This window comes from Micromys minutus, assembly GCF_963924665.1.
Source record: "Micromys minutus genome assembly, chromosome: 23".
NCBI lineage: Eukaryota > Metazoa > Chordata > Mammalia > Rodentia > Muridae > Micromys > Micromys minutus.
In genome coordinates, this window is record NC_137958.1 from 18,615,328 (window position 1) to 18,641,863 (window position 26,536).

Consider the following 26,536-nt stretch of genomic DNA (forward strand, 5'->3'; position numbering starts at 1 on the left):
AAGCTGGAAAGAACCCAGATGTCCTTCAGTAGATGAATGGATACAAAAATTGGGGTATATTTACTCAGTTATCAGAAACAACAACTTTATGAAATTCTTAAGAAAATGGGTGCATCTAGAGAATATCATCCTGAGTGAGATAACTCAGTCACAAAAGAGCAGACATAATATGCAGTCACTGATAATTGGATATTTACCCCAGAAAGCTCTGAATACCCTAGAAACAATTTACAGACTATATGAAGTTCAAGAAAAACAAAGGCAAAAAAAAAAAAAAAAAAAAAAGAAAGCTTCAGTTCTTCTTAGGGAAAAAAAAATGTATAGCACCCTCTCAGAGTGTGGTACACCGGGACTTCAAATCATTAATAATACAAGCGCTAAGATAATTGCCTTGTGGCAATTTTTGGTTTTCACAGATCATTATGCTTAATCTCTACCCAACAAGAAATCTGTTTTTATGTTACGTTCTGTCCTACATGTACTTCATGCTTATGGTAACTAGTGCAATTTCTAAGCATGTTATCAAATCTCTAAAAGAATTAAGTACTGACAAAATTATTCATATAATGTTATGCCAAATTGCCTTTAAAAGTCTGTAAATGTATCCCCTTTTTTCTTTCTTTCTTTTTTAAATAAAGCAGTAAATAATAATTTTAAAAAGCCCAGATATTTTTACATGTAAATACTTGAATATAAAATGACATAGTTCTGGAGTGGAGCAACCAGACACCTTCAAAAGCACAATAGGAGAAGCCAAATGACATATGCATGCCCACTGTGTCAGTATCAGAAGCAAGGTGATTCAGAAGTACCAACATTTTCAGGAAGTTCTCTTTACGCAGGGCAGCTATGACAGATTCAAAATCAAAAGGGATTAAAAAACCAAGGATACAAGACTCCTCAGCTTGTAATTTAGGTAGCATGGCTTGTGTTTTGAAAGTTATTGTTTTGAGAAAGAGTGTTCTTCAAAGATGCACAGAGCAGATAAAATTCTGTGTTTTGAAAGCAGAGAACAGGAAATTATTAAAGATATAAAACTGCCAAGAGTAGAGCAGGCTGACCTAAGTTTTATGTAATGATATCAGTTAACTAGGACGAACAACAGGTTTCAATAGGAATAAGTAAAGATACAAACTCTATTGAAGCTTACTGTGTGTTGAGTGTTACTAAGAGCTTAATATACAATATCAAACTAAATCTCCAAAAGAACATCATCAGAGAAAATTATCAGAGAGAAGTTGCAAATGTATGTGTCAGATACTTGTTACCTTACTGACTTATACAACTTGGTCAAGATCACCTCAATAATAAATGGCAGAGATGAGCTCAGTCTGTGTTTAACACCTTTGTTCAAGTACAATGTGATTTATGTAAAGCTCAAATTTTAAAAGAAGAAACTAATCTAGAACACAAATGCAAACACCAGTATATATGATAAATAATATTAATGCATTAAGACTATGTTCACAAACAATAATATGAAACAACAAAAATAAATGCTATACTTAGAGGAACTCATTCCGAATTATGAGAGAAAAGTACTGAAACCTAATCATTAATGATTTTTAATTTCAATTTTCTTTGTACACTGATTTATATATAGTTTTGCTTTCCATTTTATTCTGAGAACCTAATGAGTATCTCCTAATTTTAGAAGGTAGGTTTAGAAAATAATTCTTAATGAATGAACTGGAGTCATAAAAGTCTATTAAGTGAATAAATATTTGGGATGGAGGAATTGTAATTATCAGCCTTTCCACCTGTGTGGTAAATATTTCCTAAATCTTTACTTTTTTCCATCTTCCATGGTTTTATAAATGAATGGCTCTTGATCCTTAAAAATTATGCAGTTTAAAAAATAAAAATGTTTTGCTCTAGACTATAATTTATCACAACTCATTTTTAAAAAAGTTCATACTTTGTTCTCAGACTGTAAAATAAGGAATTTATATTTTAGAATGATTGAAATACATATTACAGTTAAGATACAACTTGTGTAGTATTCCTAAACATTCTGAAGAAATCTAAGGTCTATAAAAAACAGTTCTTGGCAGCAAAATCCATGGACAAAGGCATGAACTTTGGATACAAAGTGTCCTGGGACCTACAGTACTGACCAGAGAATATTCAAGCATTCATAGGAAAGAGGGAGGCAATCATATAAGTTTAGATTGAATCAGGTAAACAAGTAGAGTTACTGAAGATTCTATGTACACAAATGACATAGCAATACATACTTACCAGGGAATATCTTTGGAAAATTGCTATTATAAATAGTATGTTAACTATTACAGTTAACAAAAAAACCCAAATTTTTAAGGTACTGTTATAATGAAATCACTATTACCATCTCCATCATCATCACCATCACCATCATCATCATCAACATCATCATCATCATCATCAACATCACCCTCATCAGCATCATCATGAACAACAACAAAACCACCACCACCAATAGCATAAAGCATTCAATTCACCACAAAAGTAGAAACTAATGCTCAAATTGCCAAAGTTTAGTATGAAGACTTTCACTTTTATGGTAAATAGTTTTTACCTGAAATTTTTTATTGTTCTTTGTCCAAGTGGGTATGTTTCCTAAAACTAGTTATTATATTATGTACTATCTCACCTAGAATCTTAAGAATAATTCACAAATATTTGGTTTTTTTCCCACGTCATTGATGAAATTCCGACATAATGATTTTTTAAATGTTTTCACATACATAATTCTTAAGAGTGTGTTTTCTGAAAAGACAGACATTATACCAGGTTCTTATGGCAGAACAGATGTCAGACCCAAAAACCATATGGAACTTCTAGCTATGACACAGTATGAATAAAAGGAGAACTGACTAAAAAATAAGAAATGTATTTTGAAGCATTCTATATTAAAAAGGCAAGAAATAATACTGTTTATGATGTTGAAATGATATCATAGAAAATGAGGCCAATCCAAGAGTATTGGGTTGTAGGCTTTGGGCAATCATTTTTCTTACTTTCTGAATTATTAGTCACTTTTAATGATTCCATTTTTCACAATATTTCTGTCATTTCTAAACATTATCATTGCAAAGCATTTGGTTATATAAGCATGTATTATACTATAGGTATACAGAACTAGAGTCGGGTGGAAATGTTGGTCAGAGAGCTAACTCCAGTTGAAAGGTGCAAAGCAAGAAATTGTGATGGTGTGTGATAAGTCTAGAACATTAGAAAATGCCTAGTTAGTTATTCATATTGCTTAATTATAAGATCAATATAGCCACAGTGGAAGATACTGAGGACTGGCTGAAATGTTATTATTTACACAGAAATATACTCTTCTTGGCATACAGAATGGGTAGGATGGAAATACAGATAACACAAGAAAACATGCCTTAGTCATCAAATAGCCAAGGACCAAAAAACGATATGCATTTAAAAGGGTGGTAGAAGATGCTTAGATATGGCACGTGATATTAAGAATTTTGTCAGGTACTTCATGGACGAAAAGGGGGTGGTATGACAGCAGAGCTGGCATGGTGTGGGTCTTGTTGAGTGCTTACGGTCATTGGTGGCTATAAGGCATGTTTATATGATAATGTATTTATTTTACTTTATGTTCCTTCTTCAGGGAATGTTATCCCTGCCAAGGTCAATAACTCTATGATAATCATAAACAGCATGATTCCAGGAATCAAGAATGTGTCTATTCTTTCTCTGCAAAATGGTGGCTGTCACCCAGGAGAACCCTTAAGGCTGCAGGAAAGAACTCTGAAAACATGAGTTCAGGAATACATAAGTCAATGTGAGAAATTTTCTTTATGGGCTTCCTCAACTATGCAAAATACAAGTGTGCAATATAAATTGTATGAGGGGCTTCACAGATCTGAAAGAACAAAGGCAGCTGTGCTAATGATCCAGCTTTGTCAGAAAGATATTAAGGAAGGAGACAAAGATATATTGGAAATGGTGACATTAGAACAAGATGACATCAGTTAAACTTAATGTTTGAGTTTGCAGTCAAACAAGAAATAGTTTGGACTTTTAATCTGGAATGAAGTAGAGTACAAAAATGGAAGACACACTTGTGATCCAGATCTTGAGGCTGGATGACACAGGCTTTTGATAAGGATCTTGAGGAATAATGGCCATAAAAAGCTTAGAACCAGCCATAATCAAAATGGATAATCAAGAGGGAACCTGAGGTAAATGATTGAATTGATATTCAATTCCCAAGGAAGTACATACTCAAAATAAAGAGTAGTCTTCGATCTGTAAAAGTTTTCTTGAGCAAAGAGCTGTCTTGATGCAGAAGTATCTCAAGCAGAACACAGAGCTGTCAGTTCGCATCCATGGCTGACTCCAAGTCATTCATCTGCTGCTCCCAAATATTCCTACCTCAGGACCCTCTCCCAAGCTGATGCTTCTTTTTTGCATAATTTTAGCTTATGTCTTACTATGTTATTTATGTTGACTTATTTCAATTTATACTAATCTTTAAGGAACTTTAGTATCTCTATTCTATAAATGAGAAAAAAAATCAGACAGAGAAAGTTTTATCATTTTTTTCAAGTTCCCGTGCTTTCATATAACAAGATTTGAATCACAGAAAAGAAAAGCTGTAAAGTAATCCATTGCTAATGTCTTGGTGTTAAGTAGAACACACAAATGATAGTAATCTATTGATTTGCAACAATTTTCAAAATGCTGTGGCTTAAGGAAACTTTATTTGAATTCATTCAGGGTAGTTTTTTCTTTCTTCTTTGTTTTATTTTTGGGAGTTTGGAGATGGAGCAACAATGGGGCAAATGTTTTTGTAGTGAAACTTGGAACAGGAGTTCAGAATTACCTGAATTGATATTGGTGACATCTCAATAGACTAGAACATGAGAAACCAAGAATAACCCTAAGCTAATGCATATGTGAGAAAGGAATCACGGAAAAGGGTATTTGTAAGACACAGGTGCACCTGACTTCTGAGTTAGATAAAGTACCTGGGATTGAAGGTCAAGAGGACAGCTGTATGAATGAAAGGATGGTGCAGATAGAAAGTGTTCTGAACTTGAAGATAACAAAGAACAGAGTCTTTTGTTAGGTTAGCCTCACAGATGAAAAATTTATCAGCGGTACTGCAAGACTTGATTGGCTAATGGCAATTTTCTAGAGTTAAGCATGAGCCTGTACTGGAGTGTGGTTGATATATCCAGCATTATTCTATTAGAAAAGACTAATGTATTCTTTCCCAAGTGGTATCAGTTATAAATAACATTTTCTGCCTAAACAAATAATTATTTCTTTATATATTTATATTTTAAGGTAAACTTTGGAGTATTTTCTTAAAAATAATTACATATAAATTAATAATATATTCACTATATTTTCATAGTATCAAATATCTTGGTGTATGCCTAAAGTTTACCTTGCCAATCATTTGGTTAGTCTGACAAGCAGACCATCTGTTTCTACAAACGGTTGTTTCCACCTTTGTAGAATCCAGGCTGGTGTTTGCCTTTTAAGGTTATCCTCAGTAGAAAAACTTGGCTTCAGACAAGAGATTCCCTGTAGATCAAATAATGAGATCATTGTGCCAACCTCCCTCTCGGATAGATGAGATGGAGCCTGGTCTTGAGCTGATTCTAAGAAAGGACAGCCATGCCCTGGGTTCTTAATTAAATATCTTGAGTTACTGCTAAAGACACTGTTTACTCAGGACACAAGACTGGGATGATTTAAGCTGCATCTGACTTGCAAAACTTTTTCCTGCCATTGAGCTTCCACAGTTCCAGAAAATATAATAAATCTGCCAAGCAACGGAAAACAATTAAACAGTCTTACTCAGTGGCAACACCTATGAACCACAACTACCAGCATGACAATAACGATGTATTGAGTCCCACTCACATGCTGGCAGAAATGAAAATCTATCAAAACTGGATTTAAGGTCTACTCAACAGGAGGAAACTCCTGTGTGGTACTGGAAAATTTGCTTCCTGAGCTATGGAAATCTTAGAAAATAATCTAATACCATCAATTTGTAGACCAGCATGATTCCTTACTACATTCTTATCCTTAGACACAGATAAGTGTAGCTACCTCTCTCATCAACAAGCTTCTCTTAACAGCAAATGGAGCTCATCATAGAAAACCACAAGTGGACACACATCAGACATCACCAGATTATGGAGAGCCTGTCCTCAACACATACATCTTTATCACAACTCCTGCATATCCTATGGATTTGGGAACATAAGGGAAGAAGAGGATGGAGGACTTTGAAACAGTCTCTGGTTAGCTTCACATCAGTTGTAGTGAAACAGTCCCTCTGAGAAACTGTTGCAAAAATAAGAACAGAACAATGGCAGTATCAATGGACATATTAATGGGGAAGGGAGGTCATTTTGCAGGTACCAACCTTAGTCCTATAGGCAATTAGTGACTGCTGAGAAAAGGAACGTAAACATCTCTAAGAGATGAGCTCCCTTATTGTTAGTCCAATTTAGAATGGCCATCCTTTAAAACATATCACAAAAAAAAAAAAAAAACAAAAAAACAAAACAAAACAAAACAAAAAAACCAAAATGGACACAATAGCACCTGCACTAGCAGACTCGCACCCCACTCTCCACTCCAAATTCCCAACTGTCTACAGGGAGATTTGCTCCCACCAGGGACAACCAGGTGAGACAGCCATGCCCCAGCCCCCCACCTGATAGGACCCCAAGAAGCTCAGTAGTCATTACCAAGACTTCATCTTCTCAGAGTCCATTTTCTGTTCCAAACTTCCCACCCAGGACACCCAAAACGCCCAAGACACCCAGGACATCATCTCCGTCTTCCAGTTCATTCTTCTACCTGCAATCAAAAGATCTGAACTCCACACCCAAGCTCATAGTTCTAACTGCATTTCAGGAGGCCTGCTGATCTCCCAGACAACCAGTGCCAGTGGCTGGCTACTCCTAGGGTTCGACCAAACCAGCCACACTGGACACAAACAGATAGCTAAGACAAGTGAAATGTAATAAAAAGAAGTTAGTACAATATGACACCATCAGAACTATTTCTCCACTGGGTTCCTGCCTAGTTATAGATGATCGCCTCTTTAGGTTCAATATCTTTGATGTTGTGACTCACAGCTAAGGATGCCGCACTGATTCTTGGTGCCTCCTTTATCCCAGGTTTCTGTCCCTTGCCTCCCACCTCCTCATTCCATCAGTTACAGATTTCCATTCATTCTTATGGTCATCTGGCCATCCCTTCTGAACCCCGCCCCCATTTTAATCTCTCTGTGGGTCTCTTGGCAACTGAAACAAAGGCTGTCCCTAAAGCAGTTGCCTGACTGCAGAATCCATTCCTCAACAGAAGTACTTTTTCTGGCCTCAGTGGTAGAAGAGGCGCCTAACCCTGCAGATACCTGACAGGCTGGTGGTAGTGGTGGGGCTCAATGGGAAACACAGGCTCTCAGAGAAGAAACAGAGTGGTAAGGTGGAAGGGACTCTGTGAAGGGGGGATTGGAAGGGGCACAGTGTTTGGCATGTAAATAAGTAAACAAATAAATAGTAAAAAGATTCAACAAGCTGTACATATTATGTTAATGTATATAATACATGTATATATACATACAGTATATGTATTTGTACATATACAAACACATATATACACATAACACCTATGTATATTACATATGTATATATATGCTAAAAAGTTAATATATAAAGAAAAAAAGTTATCAACTTGAGAGTAGAGGCATGGGAGGGTCTCAGTTTAGAGGGCACATGGCAGGGCGCTGGAGAGAAGAAAAAAGTTAAAGTGACTTACTTCCATTTCAAGTCAAAAGATGTTTAAAAAATAGAAATCAATTTTATTCACTCATATAGGAAAGAACTGTTCTTTAACAAGATGAAAATTGTCTGAGAATATTAGTATTCCATGAAACAAAGTGAACTGTGAATAAATCATGACTTCTGTACCTATAGTTAGAATTTGACTTTAGTCATTGAACTAATAATCATTTAAGGCAGGCCATTTATCTGGTATGATCAAGTACTTGCCAAACAATGTCATCATCATCATCATCGTCATCATCATCTTAAATTCAAAACTTGAAAAAAATGACATGATGAAATTTGCAGGTAGACATGTGGAATTAGAAAAAGGAATTATGATGAGTTAAGGTATCACAGATCAGAAAGACAAATATGATATGAATTTGCCTGTATGCTGATATTTGCTGTCAAGTCAATGAAAACCAACCTGCAACCTGCAGAACCACAAAAGGTAGGTATAGAGTAAGGTACTAGGGGTGTGGGTAGGTAGATCTCATTAGGAAAGATAAACAGAACAAAAGTTATGGATGGATTTGGGGCTGGAATACAAAGATCAAGTGGGGAGGGCAAGAGAAGGGCAGGGTGAGAGGGAATATGAGACATAAAATACAAGGATATTTGAGCCCAATGCAGTAGAAGCTCCCTAAATATATGAAATACAATAAATAAATATATTCAAATAATATATCAAAATGATCTATTTGAAATTGCCAAATAATGGGGAAGACAAATAACAGACATCTGTTATTTCCAAATGAAGCTCCCAGTAATGGGTTTGGGTTATACCTAATTAATTTTTGGCCAAAGGGAACCCAGGGAAACTCCCAATCAAATCAGTCTGTTTCTATGAATATAGGCTGCTATCTACAAACTGACAGCAAGGCTCTATTGCTGAAGACCATGAGCAGGCATAGGACTCATTGAGCACAAAGAAATCAAGCTGGTGCCTACATAGAGCCTTCATTCCTCCATTCTAGCATCAGTGCAGATCTTGTCTGCTAAACCTGAGATCTGAAGACCTGAAAGCGTGAGTCTAATGACATAGACAATTTTACTTTAGTTTTGGTGTACTTTTACACTCAATTGAAACAAAGAAATCATGAGCCAACAAAGGTTCTTTGAGTTTAGAAAAACTCATGATCATAAAAACATGAGAATAAATGCCAGTAAGCACATACTAAAATTATTAATAAGAAGTAGTCTCATCTGAAAAAAAGTACTGACAAAAATGTATAATTTTAAGCAAAAAATGTTTAAAATCTGTACATTTATCTTTGTTTTGTAAAATAAAGTTGTTTTATATATAAAAAAAAGTAGTCTCACAGTACCAAAAGAAAAACACCAACCCAACTATAAATGGTGTCCTGCATGCAAGATATACCAGGGCAATTTTGGTACAAACTGTGTGGAAGCAACCAACCAATATCTGATTTGACTGAAGACCTACTTTGTAAGATGGAACCCATGCCTGATACCGCATCAGTGACCAAGATCATATCAGTGATGGAATCCTGATACCTGAGTGAGCCAGTTGATTGTCCTGACTTATTATTAAGATATAATTCAAAAATGTTCAACTGTCACCACAATCATTTGTATAACACTTGGTCGTCCCTTCAAAGTAACCTATACAGATTTGTCATCACTCTGTACTCCCAGCCTTACTTTCTGAGCATCTAGGCAACTGCTCATGTGCTGTCTCTGTAGATTTGTCTAGTCTGAAAACACAGATGGGGTCAAGTAACATATGATCATTTGTAACTGGACATTTTTTTTTACTAGCACTGTCTTTAAGGTTTATTCATGCTGTAGCATTTGTCTGTATGTCTACATTTATTTCCCTTTGCCAAATATCTTAAATCTACCTTATCCCTTGTCAGGGAAAGAATGTTCTGAAAACAAGAACTATATATGACACTCGCTGTCTGGGACTAAGGAAAAGGGTCATCAGGTAAAAGCACATGCCTGAAAGCACATGTTTTGCCCCTGCGTCCTACACATTATTGTTCCGATGGTATGTCAAAATTTTAGCTGAAAACTTTAAGTATGTTTCTCTGTAAATGTCATTTTTTATGACATTCTCTGGAAATGTCTGGAATTCTTTTATTTAGTAAGTTAGAGTTTTCAGAGAAACATTTTAAATGCTCCTCAGTTTGGCTACCTTCAGAGAGAACAGGGATTCAAGGAAACAGCTTGCTCTGGGGACAAGGCCATCTCATTTCTTAGCTGGGTTCCAGGCTTCACTGCAGCTCTGTTTGGGAGTATGGCTGAGTTCACAGCTTCTGGACTTTTGGTAAAAACTAAGGTTATCTCCAATTTTAGTGTTATTCTAGATATACAAGTAAGCACTCTTACATGACCAGAAAACCCTGGTGCATTTTAATAGTTGACATTATGTCATAATGCTTCCACACATATACAAGCACAGACACAGAATGCTTTGCACGAAAGTGCATGTCAGATGCACAAGTTTTCAGGAATTTGTCAAACTGAGCTGAAGGTTAAATGGTCTTTGATTCATGTATGTTCTTCTTTTTAAATGAGTCATCTCATCTTCAGAAACATGGGAACCAGCTCAGTTTCTGACTTGGAAACTTTAGTAGCCATGCATTTTATGTGGAGGCAGCTTACTCTACTTAGAAAAATAAAATCATTTGCTGAGATTATTTGGGACTTTTGTTGCAGTATCCATTTAAAATTCCTATACACATTCACCTTAATTCCCAAGTAACTGACACTTCTACAAGCTACCTATTACAATAGTTGTCTTTATCCATTAGTTTGAAAATATGGCTTTTATAAACTATTATCATTACATGATCCCATTAAAAACTGGTCAAAAGTCTTGAATAATTTCTCCAAATGCCATTTGAATACAAATGCCAAGAAAAATTTGAACTAACTTTCAAAATCATTAGTTGCTGGGAAAATCAAATTAAAACCACAATTTTATACTAGTTTACACTCAGCAGGATGGTTTTGTTTTTCATTTAACGAGAATAAGTATTGGAGAGCAGGTGGATACATGGTAATGACTGTGCATCACTTATAGGAGTGTTTTAAGTGCTGTGGGATTCTGATAAATTCTCAAAAGTTAAATGTAGAATTAGCATAATGTTTATCACTTGTGCTCCTAAGTACATAGCCAAAGAATAAAAATCAGGACTTTAATGAATACATGCACATTCATGTGCACACAAGCATGATTCTTATTGTATTTTAATTTTTTACAAGCATGATTCTTAATTACCAATATGCCATCAACAGATAGAGAAATGAACAAAGTGAAGAGTGTATGGTATAATGGATTTCAAAAGTACAAAGGAATACACTACTGATAATTGCTAAAAATGTGCATGGATATATGAAATAGGATTTAAAGTGAAAGTAGCTAGGTACACAAGGTCAGATCTTATATGAGCCTATTTATGTGTGTACCCTGAAAAGCTGAAACAGCGTAGAAATAGGAGACAGGAACAAAATGTCACCTCTGAATAGGGGCAGGGTTTATTTTGATATGATGAAATGTTTTAGAACTATATAGAGGAGCTAGCGACTGTGAAGTATCATAAGTAAACTAAAACAATCCAATTGTTTAAATACTAAAATTCGTGTAATTGAACTTTGGAAAGCTATGGATTTGAGGCATATGCTACTTTTTATATGGAATCTAATTAGAAAACATAAAGAAAAAACAAATTATTGTCACAACAGTCAACACGTCTTTTACTTGTTGAGGAAGAGACTGTGATCTAAAGGGGCACAAAGGTACGTGGGGGCAGGCCATGTTTCCTGTCTTGGTCTTTGGGTACTTGAATGGCTGTTTCCTTTCTAGCAGTTTATAACTTTATGCATGTATTCTTTTCATAACTGCATATTTTTCATAGTTTAGTGGATACCAATGTAAATGTTCATTTTAATGTAAGATTTCTATTGGCAAAACAAAACAACAACAACAAAAAAAAAAAAACTAACAAGGGTCTTTATTTTTCTATATATTGAGCTAGTCAAACTTGTATGAAGCAATCCTCAGAAACGCCTACCTGCCTTACTTTGGCATTATACCAGTCTGTAAATACATATTTAACATATCACAGACTATGTCCTCAGGCAAAGACACTGATACTCATATTTCTTTATCAGAAAACTAAAAACAAAATGCCATTTGAAACATGTATATTATCTATCTAGGCTCTGGACTTGATTCCCAGCACAGAAAAAGACACCACACCTATGAATCTATTTTTGTGTGTAAGATAATCATGTCTATCAGAACTTACGTGTGCTTAATTATCTGTATTATAGAATATAAAACCCAATATCTAGGTTGAATCAACTCTTAACTATGAAAGATGTTAAGGATAGTAAAAGTTTCTCCTATGGGCGATTATGTTTGATATACTTGAGGAAAGTTTAACCAGCACGTCCATAGCATTCCACGGCACACTTCATATAATCAATGGCCAATGATTACAAAGCCCACAATGCTTCTTTTTTAAAAATAAGTTTTAAAATATAGCCACCAGCAGGTTCTATTTTAGTTCAATTTAGGGCTCACATTGTCTCATCTGCATGTAATTAAACAAAGTCATTCAAAATTTACTACTGTTTTATAGCCCGGCATTTGTGATTGAAGAATATATCACAATATGAATGGGAGTTTACTGGAATGAAAGGGCTTTGTTCTGTGAGCATAAAACAACGAATCACTTTCTCCCATTTTAATAGCATGACTACAGAATATTACTGGATCAAGGAATCCACCCAAGCTCCTTTTTTGTTCCTTGGATACATGTATTCAGGATATGGTTCTTTTCATCACATGGAGTTTTAAGCTTTGGAAACCACTTAAAGCACCATGAGGTAATGTTTGCGCACTCTCTAAACTCCTATGAAGATTCGGAATAGAATAATGTATCAAGGAACAATAGAGAAATGATCATTTTGTTTCACCAGTACAGTTAGCCTGGACCCCAGCGCCCAGAGGGGCTGTGGTGGTAATATTACCAGGAGTGTGAGGTCAGTGTAGCCTAGAGAGTGAGGTCCAGACCAACGAGATGGACTGAAGATAAAAGTCAACTTAAACCCTTCCCTCTTCAATTTGCAGACACTTATTATTTTTTCTCATTCCTAACCAATTTAGCATTTACAGGACACTCCACACCTAGAGATACTGAATATGATTCACTGGTATAAGATGTTGCTTTCTTTGAGGTAAAAAAGATACTAAGTGCCTCCTGACTGACACTGATTGGAAAATGGGTTAAATCATCTGTGTGGGAGATCAGAAGAGAATATAAAGCTAATAAAAAAAATCTAAAAATTAAAATAACTTGTCTCTATGTGCAAATATAAAAATTGCAAAGCATCTTTTACTTGTTTCCAGAGAGCATTCTTCTATAGTCAGGGGTGTTAGCTTCCACACTGTGTACTGTATATTTAGTAAGCTTGAGAGCAAATCATATCTCCACAGAGAGCAGCTGCAATGAGTTCAATGTTTTCCTGAGCTATGTACTTACTATTAGTTGTATCTGAATACAACTAAGTGTATTTTATAGACGGTAACTCTAATTCTTTACTGATGTTTGTTCTGAACATGAAGTATTAGATCTGTGGGGCTGCTGTACAATGTCTCTCCAGTTCCAGATCATTAGCAGTATGAAGACCTACATAGTCACTGAATATCAAAAGCATTGAGCACCGTGATGAGAATTTTAAAAGTGACCCTAAAATACACAGGACTGAGAAAGACACGCCATATTCAAATTGTTACAATAGCTAACCTGAATCTCTGTATTTAGTATTACACTGATTATCCCTTTTCCTAGAGCATAACCTTGAAACACATTCAAATAAATGTGGGTGGGATGGGTTTTTGTTTGCTTGTGTGCTTGTTAATTCCTTTTTTCAGGGGGTGAGGGGAATGGGGATGTGTATGAACCCTTGAATGCCACAGTGGACATGTGGAAGCCAAATCCCAATGAACAATGAACGGGAGGTGACCTATCTCTTCTGTCATGTGTGACTGCACCTTATTCCATGATCCATCTCACTACTTCCAAGAGGTAGTTCTTATCTAAGTATGTTTGTAATCAATGAGATAACTCTTCTTTCTAAATTTAAAATATGCCTCTTAAACAATGCCTCTAAAACTTAAATCCTGCTGTAAAGTCCTTGTTTATAGAATATACTACATGTGTTCCTTGATCATTTGGTTTTTTATGAGACAGTGCAGTTTACAACTGATTAGGGATTGAATTCAGTTAGTGTCGGGAAAGCATTCCATAGATTTCTTTAGGAGATAAAGATCACAGCTTGTAAAATTATATTGTTTTCTGTTATTTTAAGTTCTTAAATTTGCTTTCAATTCCCAATTCTATACAGAAGTAGAAACGATTTTTGATAGTATTTCAATAGATAATCCAGGAAATACAACCCTATTGTACATTTCTCTGTTTATTTAAAAACAGGTTAGTTCTTCCATTAAAAAAAAAACTAGTTTAATTTTCAATAAAGATGACTTTTCTGAATATACTCTTTTTTAGAATGATTTTTTGTAAGAACATTTGGTCCTGATACCTATGTCACACTGAAGAAACTTGTGTAAACATTTTCACATGCAAAGGAAAATCAACTGTCACACTGAGTTATTTAGGAAATGTTAATAAATCTACACTCTTAATTAGCATGTTAAGCAAGGTTTTCAGGTAAAGGCTCAAAGAAGTGAATAACTACTAAAGCAGCCGCTCTGCAGAGAGCATAAAGCCTACAGTTAGGATGGAATTTACTCAAAGTGTCTAACTAAACTAACAGTGGGGATGTGCCTATCCTTGTATTAGAGAAACTTTAACAAGATTGTTTAATAGCAACATTTATTATGGGTATGTGTAGGCATTCAAAGAACATCCACCAGATTTCAGATTATTCTTCTTGAAAGTACTAAATAAAATATATTTACCATCTACAGGAATTAAGTGATCTGTATATTAGAACTATGCAAATACAGGTAAAACCTTATGCAATGTTATATAATGTGTATGTATGAATATTCTCTATACTAAAATAATATATACCTGACATAGTAAGAATTCTGGAATTCCTTCACAATAGTCACAAACAATATGAAATACCTTTGTGTGACTCTAACTAAGCAAGTGAAGGACCTGTATAAAAAGAAATTAAAATCGCTAAAGAAGGAAATTGAGGAAGATCTCAGAAAATGGAAAGATCTCCCATGCTCATGGATTGGAAGGATCAACATTGTTAAAATGGACATATTACCAAAAGCAATCTACAGATTTAATGCAATTCCCATCAAAATTCCAACCCAATTCTTCATAGAGTGGGAAAGAGCAATGTTCAATTTCATCTGGACTAACAAAAGACCTAGAATATCGAAATCCATCCTCAACAACAAGAAAACATCTGCGGGAATCACTATCCCTGACCTCAAGCTATATTACAAGGCTATTGTGTTAAAAAGCTGCATGGTACTGGTACAGAGATAGGCATGTGGATCAGTGGAATAGAATAGAAGATCCAGAATTGAGCCCTCATATATATGGTCACTTGATTTTTTGACAAAGGAGCTGTAAACATTTAATGGAAAATGGATAGCCTCTTCAACAAACGGTGTTGGTCCAACTGGCACTCAGCATGCAGAAGAATGAAAATAGACTCTTTCTCATCTCCTTGTACAAAACTCAAGTGCAAGTGGATCAAAGATTTCCACATTAAACCAGGTACACTGAAATTATTAGAAGAGAAAGTAGGGAAAACCTTAGAACACATAGGCACAGGAGAAAATTTTCTGAAAAGAACACCAATGGCTTGTGCTCTAAGGTCAAAGATTGACAAATGGGACTTAATGGGATTGCAAAGGTTCTGTAAGGCTAAGGACACTGTCAGGAAAACAGATTGGGAAAAGATCTTTACCAACCCCAAATCAGATAGAGGCCTAATATCCAAGGTATACAAAGAACTCAAGAATTTAGACACCAGAGAATCAAACAAACCTATTAAAAATGGGTACAGAACTAAACAAAAAGTTTTCAATCAAGGAATACTGAATGGCTGAGAAGCATCTAAGGAAATGCTCCACATCATTAGCCATCAGGAAAATGCAAATCAAAACAACCCTGAGATTCTACCTCACAACAACCAGAATGGCTAAGATAAAAAATTCAGATGACAGCAGATGCTGGAAAGGATGAGGAGAAAGAGGAACACTTCTCCACTGTTAGTGGAGTTGTAAACAGGTATAACCACTCTGGAACTCAGTCTGGCAATTCCTCAGAAAATTGGACATAGTACTACCTGAAGAACCAGTTATTCCACTTCTGATCATATACCCCAGAGAAGCTCCAACATACAACAAAGACACATGCACCACAATGTTCATAGCAGCCCTATTTATAATAGTTAGAAGCTGGAAAGAACCCAGATGTCCTTCAGTAGATGAATGGATACAAAAATCGTGGTATATTTACACAATCAAGTACTACTCAGCTATCAGAAACAATGACCTTATGAAATTTTTAAGAAAATGGATGCATCTAGAGAATATCATCCTGAGTGAGATAACCCAGTCACAAAAGAATAGATATAATATGCAGTCACTGATAATTGGATACTAACCCCAGAAAGCTCTGAATACTCCAGAAACAACTCACACACTATATGAAGTTCAAGAAAAAAGAAAGGCCAACAAAAAAAAAAAAAAAAAAGAAAAGAAAATGTAAAACCCTTATGGTTAATCTTTATACACCAAGAAAACTTTGAATATTTCCAGGTTACATCATGTTTTACATGTAGTTCATGCTCATTGTATTTAGTAAGATTTTAATGCATACTATCAAACCTTTAAAAAAAATCAAGTACTGACAAAAATGTATTCGTATACTTTTATGCCAAAATGCTTAAAATCTGTACATTTATCTTTGTTTTTTAAAATAAAGTTGTTCAATTTAGAAACAAAGCAAACAACAAAAAAAGAAATAGGAGCTGGAGAGATGGTTCAAAGATTAAGAGCAGTTACTGGTCTTCCAGATGTCTTGAGTTCAATTCCCAACAAGCACATTTTGTCTCACAACCATTTTATAATGAAATCTGAGGCCATCTTCTGGTGTTTGTGAGGACAGCTATATTGTACTCATATACCTAACATAAATAAATATTTAAAAACACAGAATTATAAGAATGTGTTGTTGTTTTTATCTCAGACGTAGAGATGGGAGAATGCTTCAGAACTGTCTGCAGCAGCTGGCTGTGATATGCCTTCTGCACTAGCAGAGATGTGGTTTTGCAGTTGCCGAGTTTTTGTGATAGTGTGGCATTTGGAATTCTGTGAACTTTTCAGAGGGTGTATTACTGCTTTGAGAGGTGTAGTTGGTGGTCATTTGCTGGGCAGGCATCTCCATTTGGGGGGTTGACTGCAGTTTGTTAGTAGTATTCATGCTCAAAGAAGCAAAGAGAAATTAGATTCAGATCTCTTTCACCCCACTGTATCCTTCCTTTGCCCTTGTTTAGTGATATGGGTGAAATGGAGACAGGCAAATATGAGAAAATAGGTCTTACTAGGTAGCGAAAACTGGCCATAATCTGATATAAATTTGCATTGAGATATAGAATATGGCAAGTAAATATCATTAGTGGAGAACATTGTCTAACTATAACTTACACCTTGAAATATATCCTCAGTTTCCCCCAAAGTTTTGTACTTATTATTTTTTAGTTGCTACTTCATTTTTCTTAATAATAGCTAATGCTGTATATAATTAAGTCCCAATAATCAGGAATAATTTTAGAAATATAGATACACAAATGTTTTGAGTGTGTAAGTGATTTGGGGAGGAAGTATATTCAGGAGTATGTTTGTGTGTGTGTGTGTGTGTGTGTGTGTGTGTGTGTGTGTAGTATTATTGTAGATGGTTAGAGCCTCATAAATGTTTAAACAGAAAATATCATGAGTTGTTAAGAAAGTCATAGTGTGAAATACTAAGGAAGCTAATTAACATTAAATTTACATTGGTAAATTACATGTATTACATTCAGATCTCAGTTGAGAGAGTCCTTAATGTTTACTAAACTGGTATGTTAAATATTGACTGTAAAATTTTGGCAGAAGTCTTTCACTGATTGACATGAATATGAGTCTGTTCTTAGAAGAATGCTAATTTTTATGTTTTGAAATACGAATTTCTGGATTCTGTATTTATTAAATATTCTGAGATTTACTTTAAATTAACTCCTAAATATTAATTATAATACATTAAATTATTTATGAGCAAGCAATAAAACTGAAACTATATTGTTGTGTTCATTTATCTTAGTTGATTTTATCATAAGACTTGATAGTTTGTTAATTATTAACAACTATTATTTTACTGCTACATATTGAAAAACACTAATATATTATTGCTTATTTTAATTTTAATAGAGTTGGATTTCACAATGTAAGACTTAATCCCAGCAAATATGTGAATGTAAGAAACAATGAAAGATCAGACCTAGAAAAGATAATGATTTATTTACACTCAGGTCTTTAAAATGTGAGTAAATATTTCTACATTATACCACTATAAAATATGATTTAATCAAAATCAGTTTTATTAGACTGATTTTTATCTTGCATTTTCTTAAAACGTACTGGAAATTAGTTCTTATTAAAATTTCTTTTTAAAGACCCACTCAGCCGTTACTTCTTAATCTTTATACTTTGCAAGAATGCTAAAACAAAATTTTAATAAAAACAAACTTTCTCAATTTTTGGTTATGGAAATTACTCTTGGAATAGACACTGAAGGGTTGCAAATTTTTTAAAAATATTTACAAAGCAACAATTAGTGAAGCAAAATGTATTTTTGTAACATTCAACTCATAAATTGCACCTGCTTTTCTAAAGGATACTGGCTTAATTTCTAAAAACAAATAAACCATTTTTTAACAAGTATTTTTCCATTAAGACCGATGAAGTCTTAACTCTTTGTTTGTCTATGGCCCTAGAGAAATGTTCAACAATAGACTTTTTTCTTTACTTTTCTTTCTAGTTTTTTTGGGGGGGGATGGAGCAGAAGAAGGGGGCAAAAAGTACTATGTATTATTGAGGAATGTTTAGTTATTTTTTCCTGAAACACATCATCTTATATTTTTAATGAAGAAATCATGTAAGATTTGCTATTTTTCATGACACATGCATCTTTGAATGAACTTAGATCTTTCTAGCCAGAGGGAAATTCTTAAAATTTACATTGCTTTCTTGCTGTGGCTAATGTCACCTTCTCTCTTGACATGTTGAATTAACATTTCTTCCAGTGGTTATAGATTACCTAGGTTACTGATGCAAATCGGTTTCTTGTAGAAAAGAGAGGACACAGGAAACATGTTTTGTTTCCTCTGAATTACAAAATCCTCTTGGAGTTGCTGCTATAGATGCCCCACAAATAAACATAAAAATAGGTTGAAATAAACTCTAAACAAGTCCAATGTTAAACATCCAGGAGGTAAAAAAATGAAACAGGATAAAACAGAATGAAAGATATAACACTGAATTATGCAAGTTTTACACGTGGGTGAATATTTTTTATTTATTTTAGATTTAACTTTCTCTTTCTATTTTATTGAAGCCTTTCAATCCTGGAAGAATGGAAATAGTCTGATAACAAATAAGTCCATTAAACATTAAGCAAAATGGTCAGGCATTTTGCTGTGCATTATATAATGCTGTGAATCCAGTTAACAAAATCCTTACCTAAAAATGAAATTTGCGCTTATATTCTACTAAATAGGGATATCATTTCATATGTATTATATATTTTCTACTAAATAATAAGAATATCATTTCATATTATTTATATTCTATTAGATAATAGCAATATTATTTATACATATTAGTTATAAATTTATGGGTGGACATGAAACTTAAGATCTAAAGTATATATAAGTATATTAGTGGAACTCTTTGCATGACTGTAAAACTATAAGCATACCTCTAACTACTTTCTTTTGTAAAGGTGACCTTGGTTATGATGTCTTTTCATACCACTAGATCAGTAACTGAGACAGGGAGGGAATATGGAAAAGGGAAATTAACACAACAGATTACTTTTGAGGGGTCATACGGAAACCTACATACAAATATTTCTTAAAATATAAACATAAAATGTATATGGAGGCACAAAATGAAGAGAAGACAAAGGCTGCAATTAAACATCCTTTGCCACTAACCAAAACTTCCTGTATATAAAATGGGTTTTATTTAATTAGATTGTTAGCCAAGGGAGCTCACACGGAAACCCCTAAACTATTCAGGCTGTTGCCAAGGCTACTATGTCCTCTCCACAAAGTGATGAAAACATCTTATTGATGAAACCAACACTTATATTGAGCACGGAGAAGTCAAACTGGTGTCCACCTAGAGCCTGACAAGTATTCATACTACTGAAGGTGCTCTGCACATTTTTAGAGAAGAAAGTTAAGCACGAGCACAGCTAAATACCTGAGATATACAATGATGACCTGCCTGTACTATACATTGTATGATGCACAAATATTGTGGGAGTAACTATCTGATTAATTTTAAGGTCCACTTTATGAGATAGAACCCATATCTGACATTGCTCAGATGACCCAAAATCTAAGACCAGATAGGCCATGGACCTACTAGCAAACAAAATACTAATGATTTACTAAAATTATATAGTAAATCTATAGAACGGTGTCTCATTCAGTCATCAGAGAATGACTCCTGCAATACTTAAGAACTAATACAGAGACACAAAACTAGACAGTGTGTAGCTAGTTAGAGACTTTAGAAAACGTGGTGCAACATGAACTATCTCCATCAAAAATGTCTCTTCTTGGGGCATAGGGAACTCAGTTGAAAAGAGGTTGGAAATATTGTAAGATTTAGAGGGGATAGAAGACACCAAGAAAATGGTATGTTTTTCAGAAACAACAGGATTATTGCACATGTGTACTTGCAGAGACTGTGGCAACAGACACAATGCCTGCAGAATTCTAAACCAGATGGGCTCACAATGCTGACAGTGGAGGTGAACATGAGCTCTAGTCCCTAACCAAGAAACTATCTCCAACTGACAACTGTTTGCAAAGGAACACTTAGTGTTCTCCAATGGAGCATCATGGGGTATAGAAACCATACTTTGGGGTCAAAGCAAACATACCAAAGAGAAGTAGAATGAGGGAAATACTCAATATAAGAACTGAAATCCATCAATTAGAAAAAAATGCAAGAATCAAGGAAAATAAGAGCTAGTTCTTTGAGAAAATTATCAAGATAGAAAACCCTTTAGACAACCTAACCAAAAGACAGAGAGACAGTATCCAAATAAACAAACTCAGAAAAGAAACGGGAAATATAACATCATAGTACAAGGATATTTAAAGAATCAATAACTCATATTTCAAAAGCCTATACTCTAAAAAAAACTGGAAAAACTTGAAGAAACAGATTATTTTCTTGATAGAGATCACTTACAAAAGTTAAATTGAGATCAGGTAAACAACTTAAAGGGTTCGATAACTCCTGAGGAAACAGAAGCAGTCATTAAATAGTGTCCCAACCAAAAAAGCATAAGACCAGCTGGTTGTAGTGCAAAATTCTGCCAGATTTTTAAAGAAGAGGTAATACCAATACTCTTCAAACTATCCCATTAAATAGTTATAGAAGGAACATTATTAAACTCATTTGATGAGGCCAGATTCATCTTGATAACCAAATCACACAAAGTCTCAAGAGAAAAACAAAATTTCATACCAATTACCTTTATTATCTTTAATGTAAAAATACTCAATAAAATACTAGCGAAGTGTAGTACGCTTCATTCCAAAGATGCAGAGATGGTTCAATATACAAAAATACATCAATGTAATCCACCACATAAACAGACTGAAAAAACATGGTCATCTCATTACATGCTGAAAAATCCTTTGACAAAATACAATGCCCCTTCATGTGATAAGTCTTGGAGTGATTAGGAACATAAAGCACATACTTAAGCACAATAAAACCAATCATATAAGATATGATAGTATGCATAAGTGAGCCCCAGAATTCTACCAGATAATTCCTCCCGCTAATAAAAACCTTCAGCAAAGTGACTAGATATAAAATTGACTCAAAGAAGTCAGTAACCCTCTTTTATGCACATGATAAATAGGCTGAGAACAAAATTAGCAAAATCATACAGTGGGAAAAAAAAGAATTTTCAACAAATGGTGCTGGTCTAACTGGATGTCTGGAAGTAAAATAACACAGATTGTCACCCTGCACAAAACTCATGTTCAAGTGGATCAAAGACCACAGTATAAAACGTTATGCACTAAATCTAATAGAGAAAAAAAGTGGAAGGACATACACAGTATGTACTCACCGGTAAGTGGATATCAACCATAAAGTACAGGATACCCATGATAGGCCCCACATATCCAAATAAACTAAGTAACAAGGAGTGCTCAAGAGAGGATGCTTAAATCTAATCCATAAGGGGACATAGGGAGGGAGTTGGGTGGGAGAGGGTATGGGGAAAAGAGTGGTGCTATCAGGTGTAGGGAGAGCTAAGAAGAGAGAGCCATGTGACTGAATCTAAATCACTGGAGGAGGGTATTTCTAGGATGTGACAGAGAGCAGTGATGGGGAAGCTCCAGGGAGTCTATGAGGGTTACTTTATCTGAGACTCTTAGCAATGGTGGTGTGTTAAGAAGCCTAAAGTAGCCACTTCCTGTAGGACAGGTTTGGCACTCAGTGGCGGGATAAGGCTGCCAACCCACCCACAAAACCTTTGACCCCAAAATTGTTATGCCTACACGAAGCCTAAGAATTAAGTTGGAAAAGAGATTAAGGTAAGAGTCAACCAATGACTGACCCAACTTGAGACCTATCCCATGGGAAAGAGCCAATCCCTGACACTATTAATGTTATGCAGACAGGACCCTAGCAAAACTGTCTTCAGATAGAATTCATCCATCCACCAACTGAGAGAAACAGATGCAGAAAACCACAGCCAAATAGTAGGTGGAGCTCGGGGAGACTTGTGGAAAAGTGGAAGGAATGTGAAAGCTGGTGTATTCAAGGATACCACACACATACACACACACACACAAAGCCCACAGTGTAAACTAAACTTGGCTCACATTGACTGAACCACCAGTAGGCCTCTAACACATATGTAGCACATGCGCATCTTGTTCTTCCTGTGGATCTCCTAACAGTTGGAGAGGGAGGCTGTGTCTGACTCTGTTGTAGCCTTTGGATCCCTTTCTCAAAGCTATATGCTGCCTTGTCTAACTTCAGTGGAAGAGGATGTGGTCCGTCCTGCTCTGACTTGCTGTACCTGGTAGGTGTGTACACATGGTGGGCCTCCCTTTCTCTGGGAAGAGGAGGAAGAGAAAATGGTGAGAGGGGATGTCATGGTGAGACTGGGAGGAAAGGGGGGAGGGGACCATCAATCAAGCTGTAAAGTGAATAAATAAATAATTCAGAAAAAGAAAGAAGGAAATACAAAGATAATAATAACCTACCACAAATATGAAAAATTTAGATGTGAAATGTGAACTAATATGATTATAAGCATCATAACTATTTTACCACAGAGATATATTATATTATATTATATTATATTATATTATATTATATTATATTATATTATATTATTAAACTATGGACACTGCTTTAACACATAGAGATAATTGGAAATAGCGCTTAGAAGTTTCAGAGCTAAAAAGAAAAACCTACTACACTAGGGAAAACTTTAATTTGAATTTTTTTTCAAAACTGAACTCATGCATAAACCATATATAATTGATTTTATTAATTACAATATGTCTATTGTTATGATTAATTAACATTTCTCATTCACATTTACAGCATTTTTACATGCCTAACATATTTAGTTCTTCCCTTGAGGCAAAATTGTGCCCCATCAAATAACCTCTACTGTTAAAGAAAACACAATTTAGTTATACTTCTACAAACTCTTGAGGCTCATTTGAAATTAGTTTAAGAAAATTACCACAGATAAGCATGGATAAACTGGACCTAATGTATTGTACTTCGTTCTACCCCCATCTTAGTCAATGAATTTATGGTAAGCTTTTATAGTAAATATCCCGGCTAGAAGAAGAGTCTGACCACATGCATTTGACCAACACCCTAGTAATGAGATTTGTTACCCCTAATGTAAATGCATGTTCAGTCTTCATCCTTATCCTTGTTTGTTTATATTCAATGTTTATCCCATCCCATGCATAAAAGGAATGCTAGTGAAATACATTGCGAGCAGTCTACAATTCAGACATTTTGATATGAAGGCAGAATTTTATGAAGCTCAAACTTCATAAAACAACTAACTTTTCCTGTTTGTCTATAGCTTTAAAGTCAATGTGGTCTTTTCTCCTCCCATCACCATCCCGAATTCTCTGCCACATTTATAATGACCAGTTCTCCCTCAATTTTGGTATCTCACTTTCTACATGCTGGTTTGTTACCTTCTAAATCTGCAAACACATGATTAACATCAACTCATCCATTGTCTTCTAACTGAGCAGAATCTCTCTTACCGTGAAGCCCTCGGAATACTGAAAAGGAGCCCTGGAACTTTCGTCTGCTGTTGGACTCAGAGGCTTGGGGTCAGACATTGAACGCTGCATCATCTTGGCTGTCTTAGGGCTTGCCGGGGGGACTTTAGCCATATCTGGATGGAGTACTTTCTGTGGACTTACGTCATCAGGGAGGGGTTTTTCATAAGGTACAAAGGCTGGTTCTAAGGCGTTGCCTGGGGAAAGCGGTGAGATGGGTGAGTAAAGGACTTTTGGAGATTTGGGCGGGGAAGGAACCAGCTGGACTGTGGGGTCTGCCCGAAGGTGAGAAGAAGAGTAACCGATCTCTAAAGGTGTTGGGCGTTTCTTGTCTTTGGGTGGAGATGTGGCACCCAGATATGGAGGGCTCTGTGTGTCTGAATCTGTTTCTGTTTGGCATCCTAAACTGCCCCCTTTGTAAGTCTTTTCAGGCGCTGAAATGTGTTTAATTATTTCTACCTTGGCATCCACCCGTGCTCGTACGGAAGGTGTTCTTATGGTCCCCAGTGGCTCAGTTTGCACAGATGTCTCTGCGACTGTCTGAACTGCTACACTGGAGACTTTGGAAAGGGGTTTGCTCTTGTCACCCTCTGCGGTGCTCTCTCCGTATTTCCCTGTCCGCGCTTTTCTCCTGGACCTGGAAGGCATATCCCATTCATCCTGATCCTCGTCGTCCGTTTGCACACTGGTATCAACGCTTTTTTTAGTTCTTCTTCTCCTGTTTGCATAGCTCCGATCAGCAGTTTCTTCGTCATCAGTCTGCACGCCACTGTCCACTATCTTTTTTAAATTCCGCGGATCATCTGCCACGCCTTCGCCCATCTCATCGTATTGCCCCCGAACTTTAGCTCCAGAACTTCTCTTTTTGGGTTGTTTCTCCTCTTTTACAACAACGTCTGTCAGAGGGATCTCTGAAACAGTGCTCAAGATGCCAGGGGGGGCAATGTACTGAGTGACGCCATCAGACTGAACCGTGTACCATCCTTGGCTCTGTGGTATTTCAATGGCTACTACAGTAGACGATGTAGTAGTGGCATCTTCGGTGGCCCAAAACTGACTGCCTTCTGTAGCAGCGTATTGACCCTCTAAAATTGCCTGTTCAGTGGTGGTTTGTGGAGAAGAGGTCCCAGAGGGGTCATAATTATACTGGTAGATCTGGCGGAGTTTTTGTTCCTCAAGCTGCTGATGGAGCTGTTGTTGCAGCTGTTGGATCTGCTCAAGTTGTAACTGTTGCTGGGCTAGTGTCTCCTGTCTCATCATGAACTGCGCCTGCCTCTCTTCCTCTTGTTGATAGAGAAGCTGCTGCTTCATAGACTGCAGCTCCTCCAGCTTCTTTTGAACCATAATCTTCTCTTGTTCTCGGAACCTCTGAATCTCCTGACGTTCCCACTCCAGTTCTTCAGCAAAGCGTTGCTGCTTAATTTTCTCCAGTTCCAGGAGCTCTCGCTCCAAGTCAAGTTGCTGTTGCTGTTTGTCTTCATCAGGGACAATTAAAAGTGTGCTTTCCTCTCCGGCGACCTCGGAAAACACCTCAGACGCTGTGGTTAAGGTAGGAACCGAGTCCACTGTCTCAGCAGGAAGAGTTTCCATAGTAATAGTTTGCAGGCTGGCATTGATGTCAATGCTGGTTACTGAGATGTCTGTTTCTGATGCACCTGTTGTTATGAAATACGATCGGGGCATTGGCTGGCTTTGATGCAGGGCTGATAATGAAGTCATTGTATCTGTTGTATGAATGCCAGATAAATCCCTGACCGTGGTGCTGAAAATGGAGCCCGGTTGAGTGGTGATAGCAAATGTGGAGGGGATTGGAGTTGCTACCGAAGAATAGACAACACCATTAGATGACCTCAAAACACTTCCCACACCATACTGGGGTCCAGGAGGTGGAGTCATTCTTGCTGTGGAATACTGCGGGGTACTAATCCCAACTCCCGAAATGACTTGGCGTGTTTCTGGGTATGGACCTGTAGTCTTGCTTGAATAATCCATTACCTCACCTGAAATACAGGGTAGAGTTACAGTCCAGTTCTCAGAATGAATGATGCCGTTTGGGTCTGAAAGCCCTTTTATCCTGATGAGCGCAATGAATGGGACTGCATGCAAATCCACAGATTAACCTAATTAGATGC

The 26,536-nt window shown here is 36.0% G+C and overlaps 1 protein-coding gene across 1 annotated transcript in view; it reads right to left on the reverse strand.

Moving 5' to 3' along the window:
• The window catches only part of PCLO (piccolo presynaptic cytomatrix protein), a gene marked incomplete at both ends in the record, with an annotated part of 299,800 nt that overhangs the window by 128,492 nt on the left and 144,772 nt on the right, over window positions 1-26,536 (reverse strand). Inside the window, one exon of the mRNA XM_080936500.1 lies at window positions 24,387-26,404. Within this exon, the coding sequence (XP_080792626.1) occupies window positions 24,387-26,404 (2,018 nt within the window). The remainder of the gene's footprint in view (window positions 1-24,386; window positions 26,405-26,536) is intronic.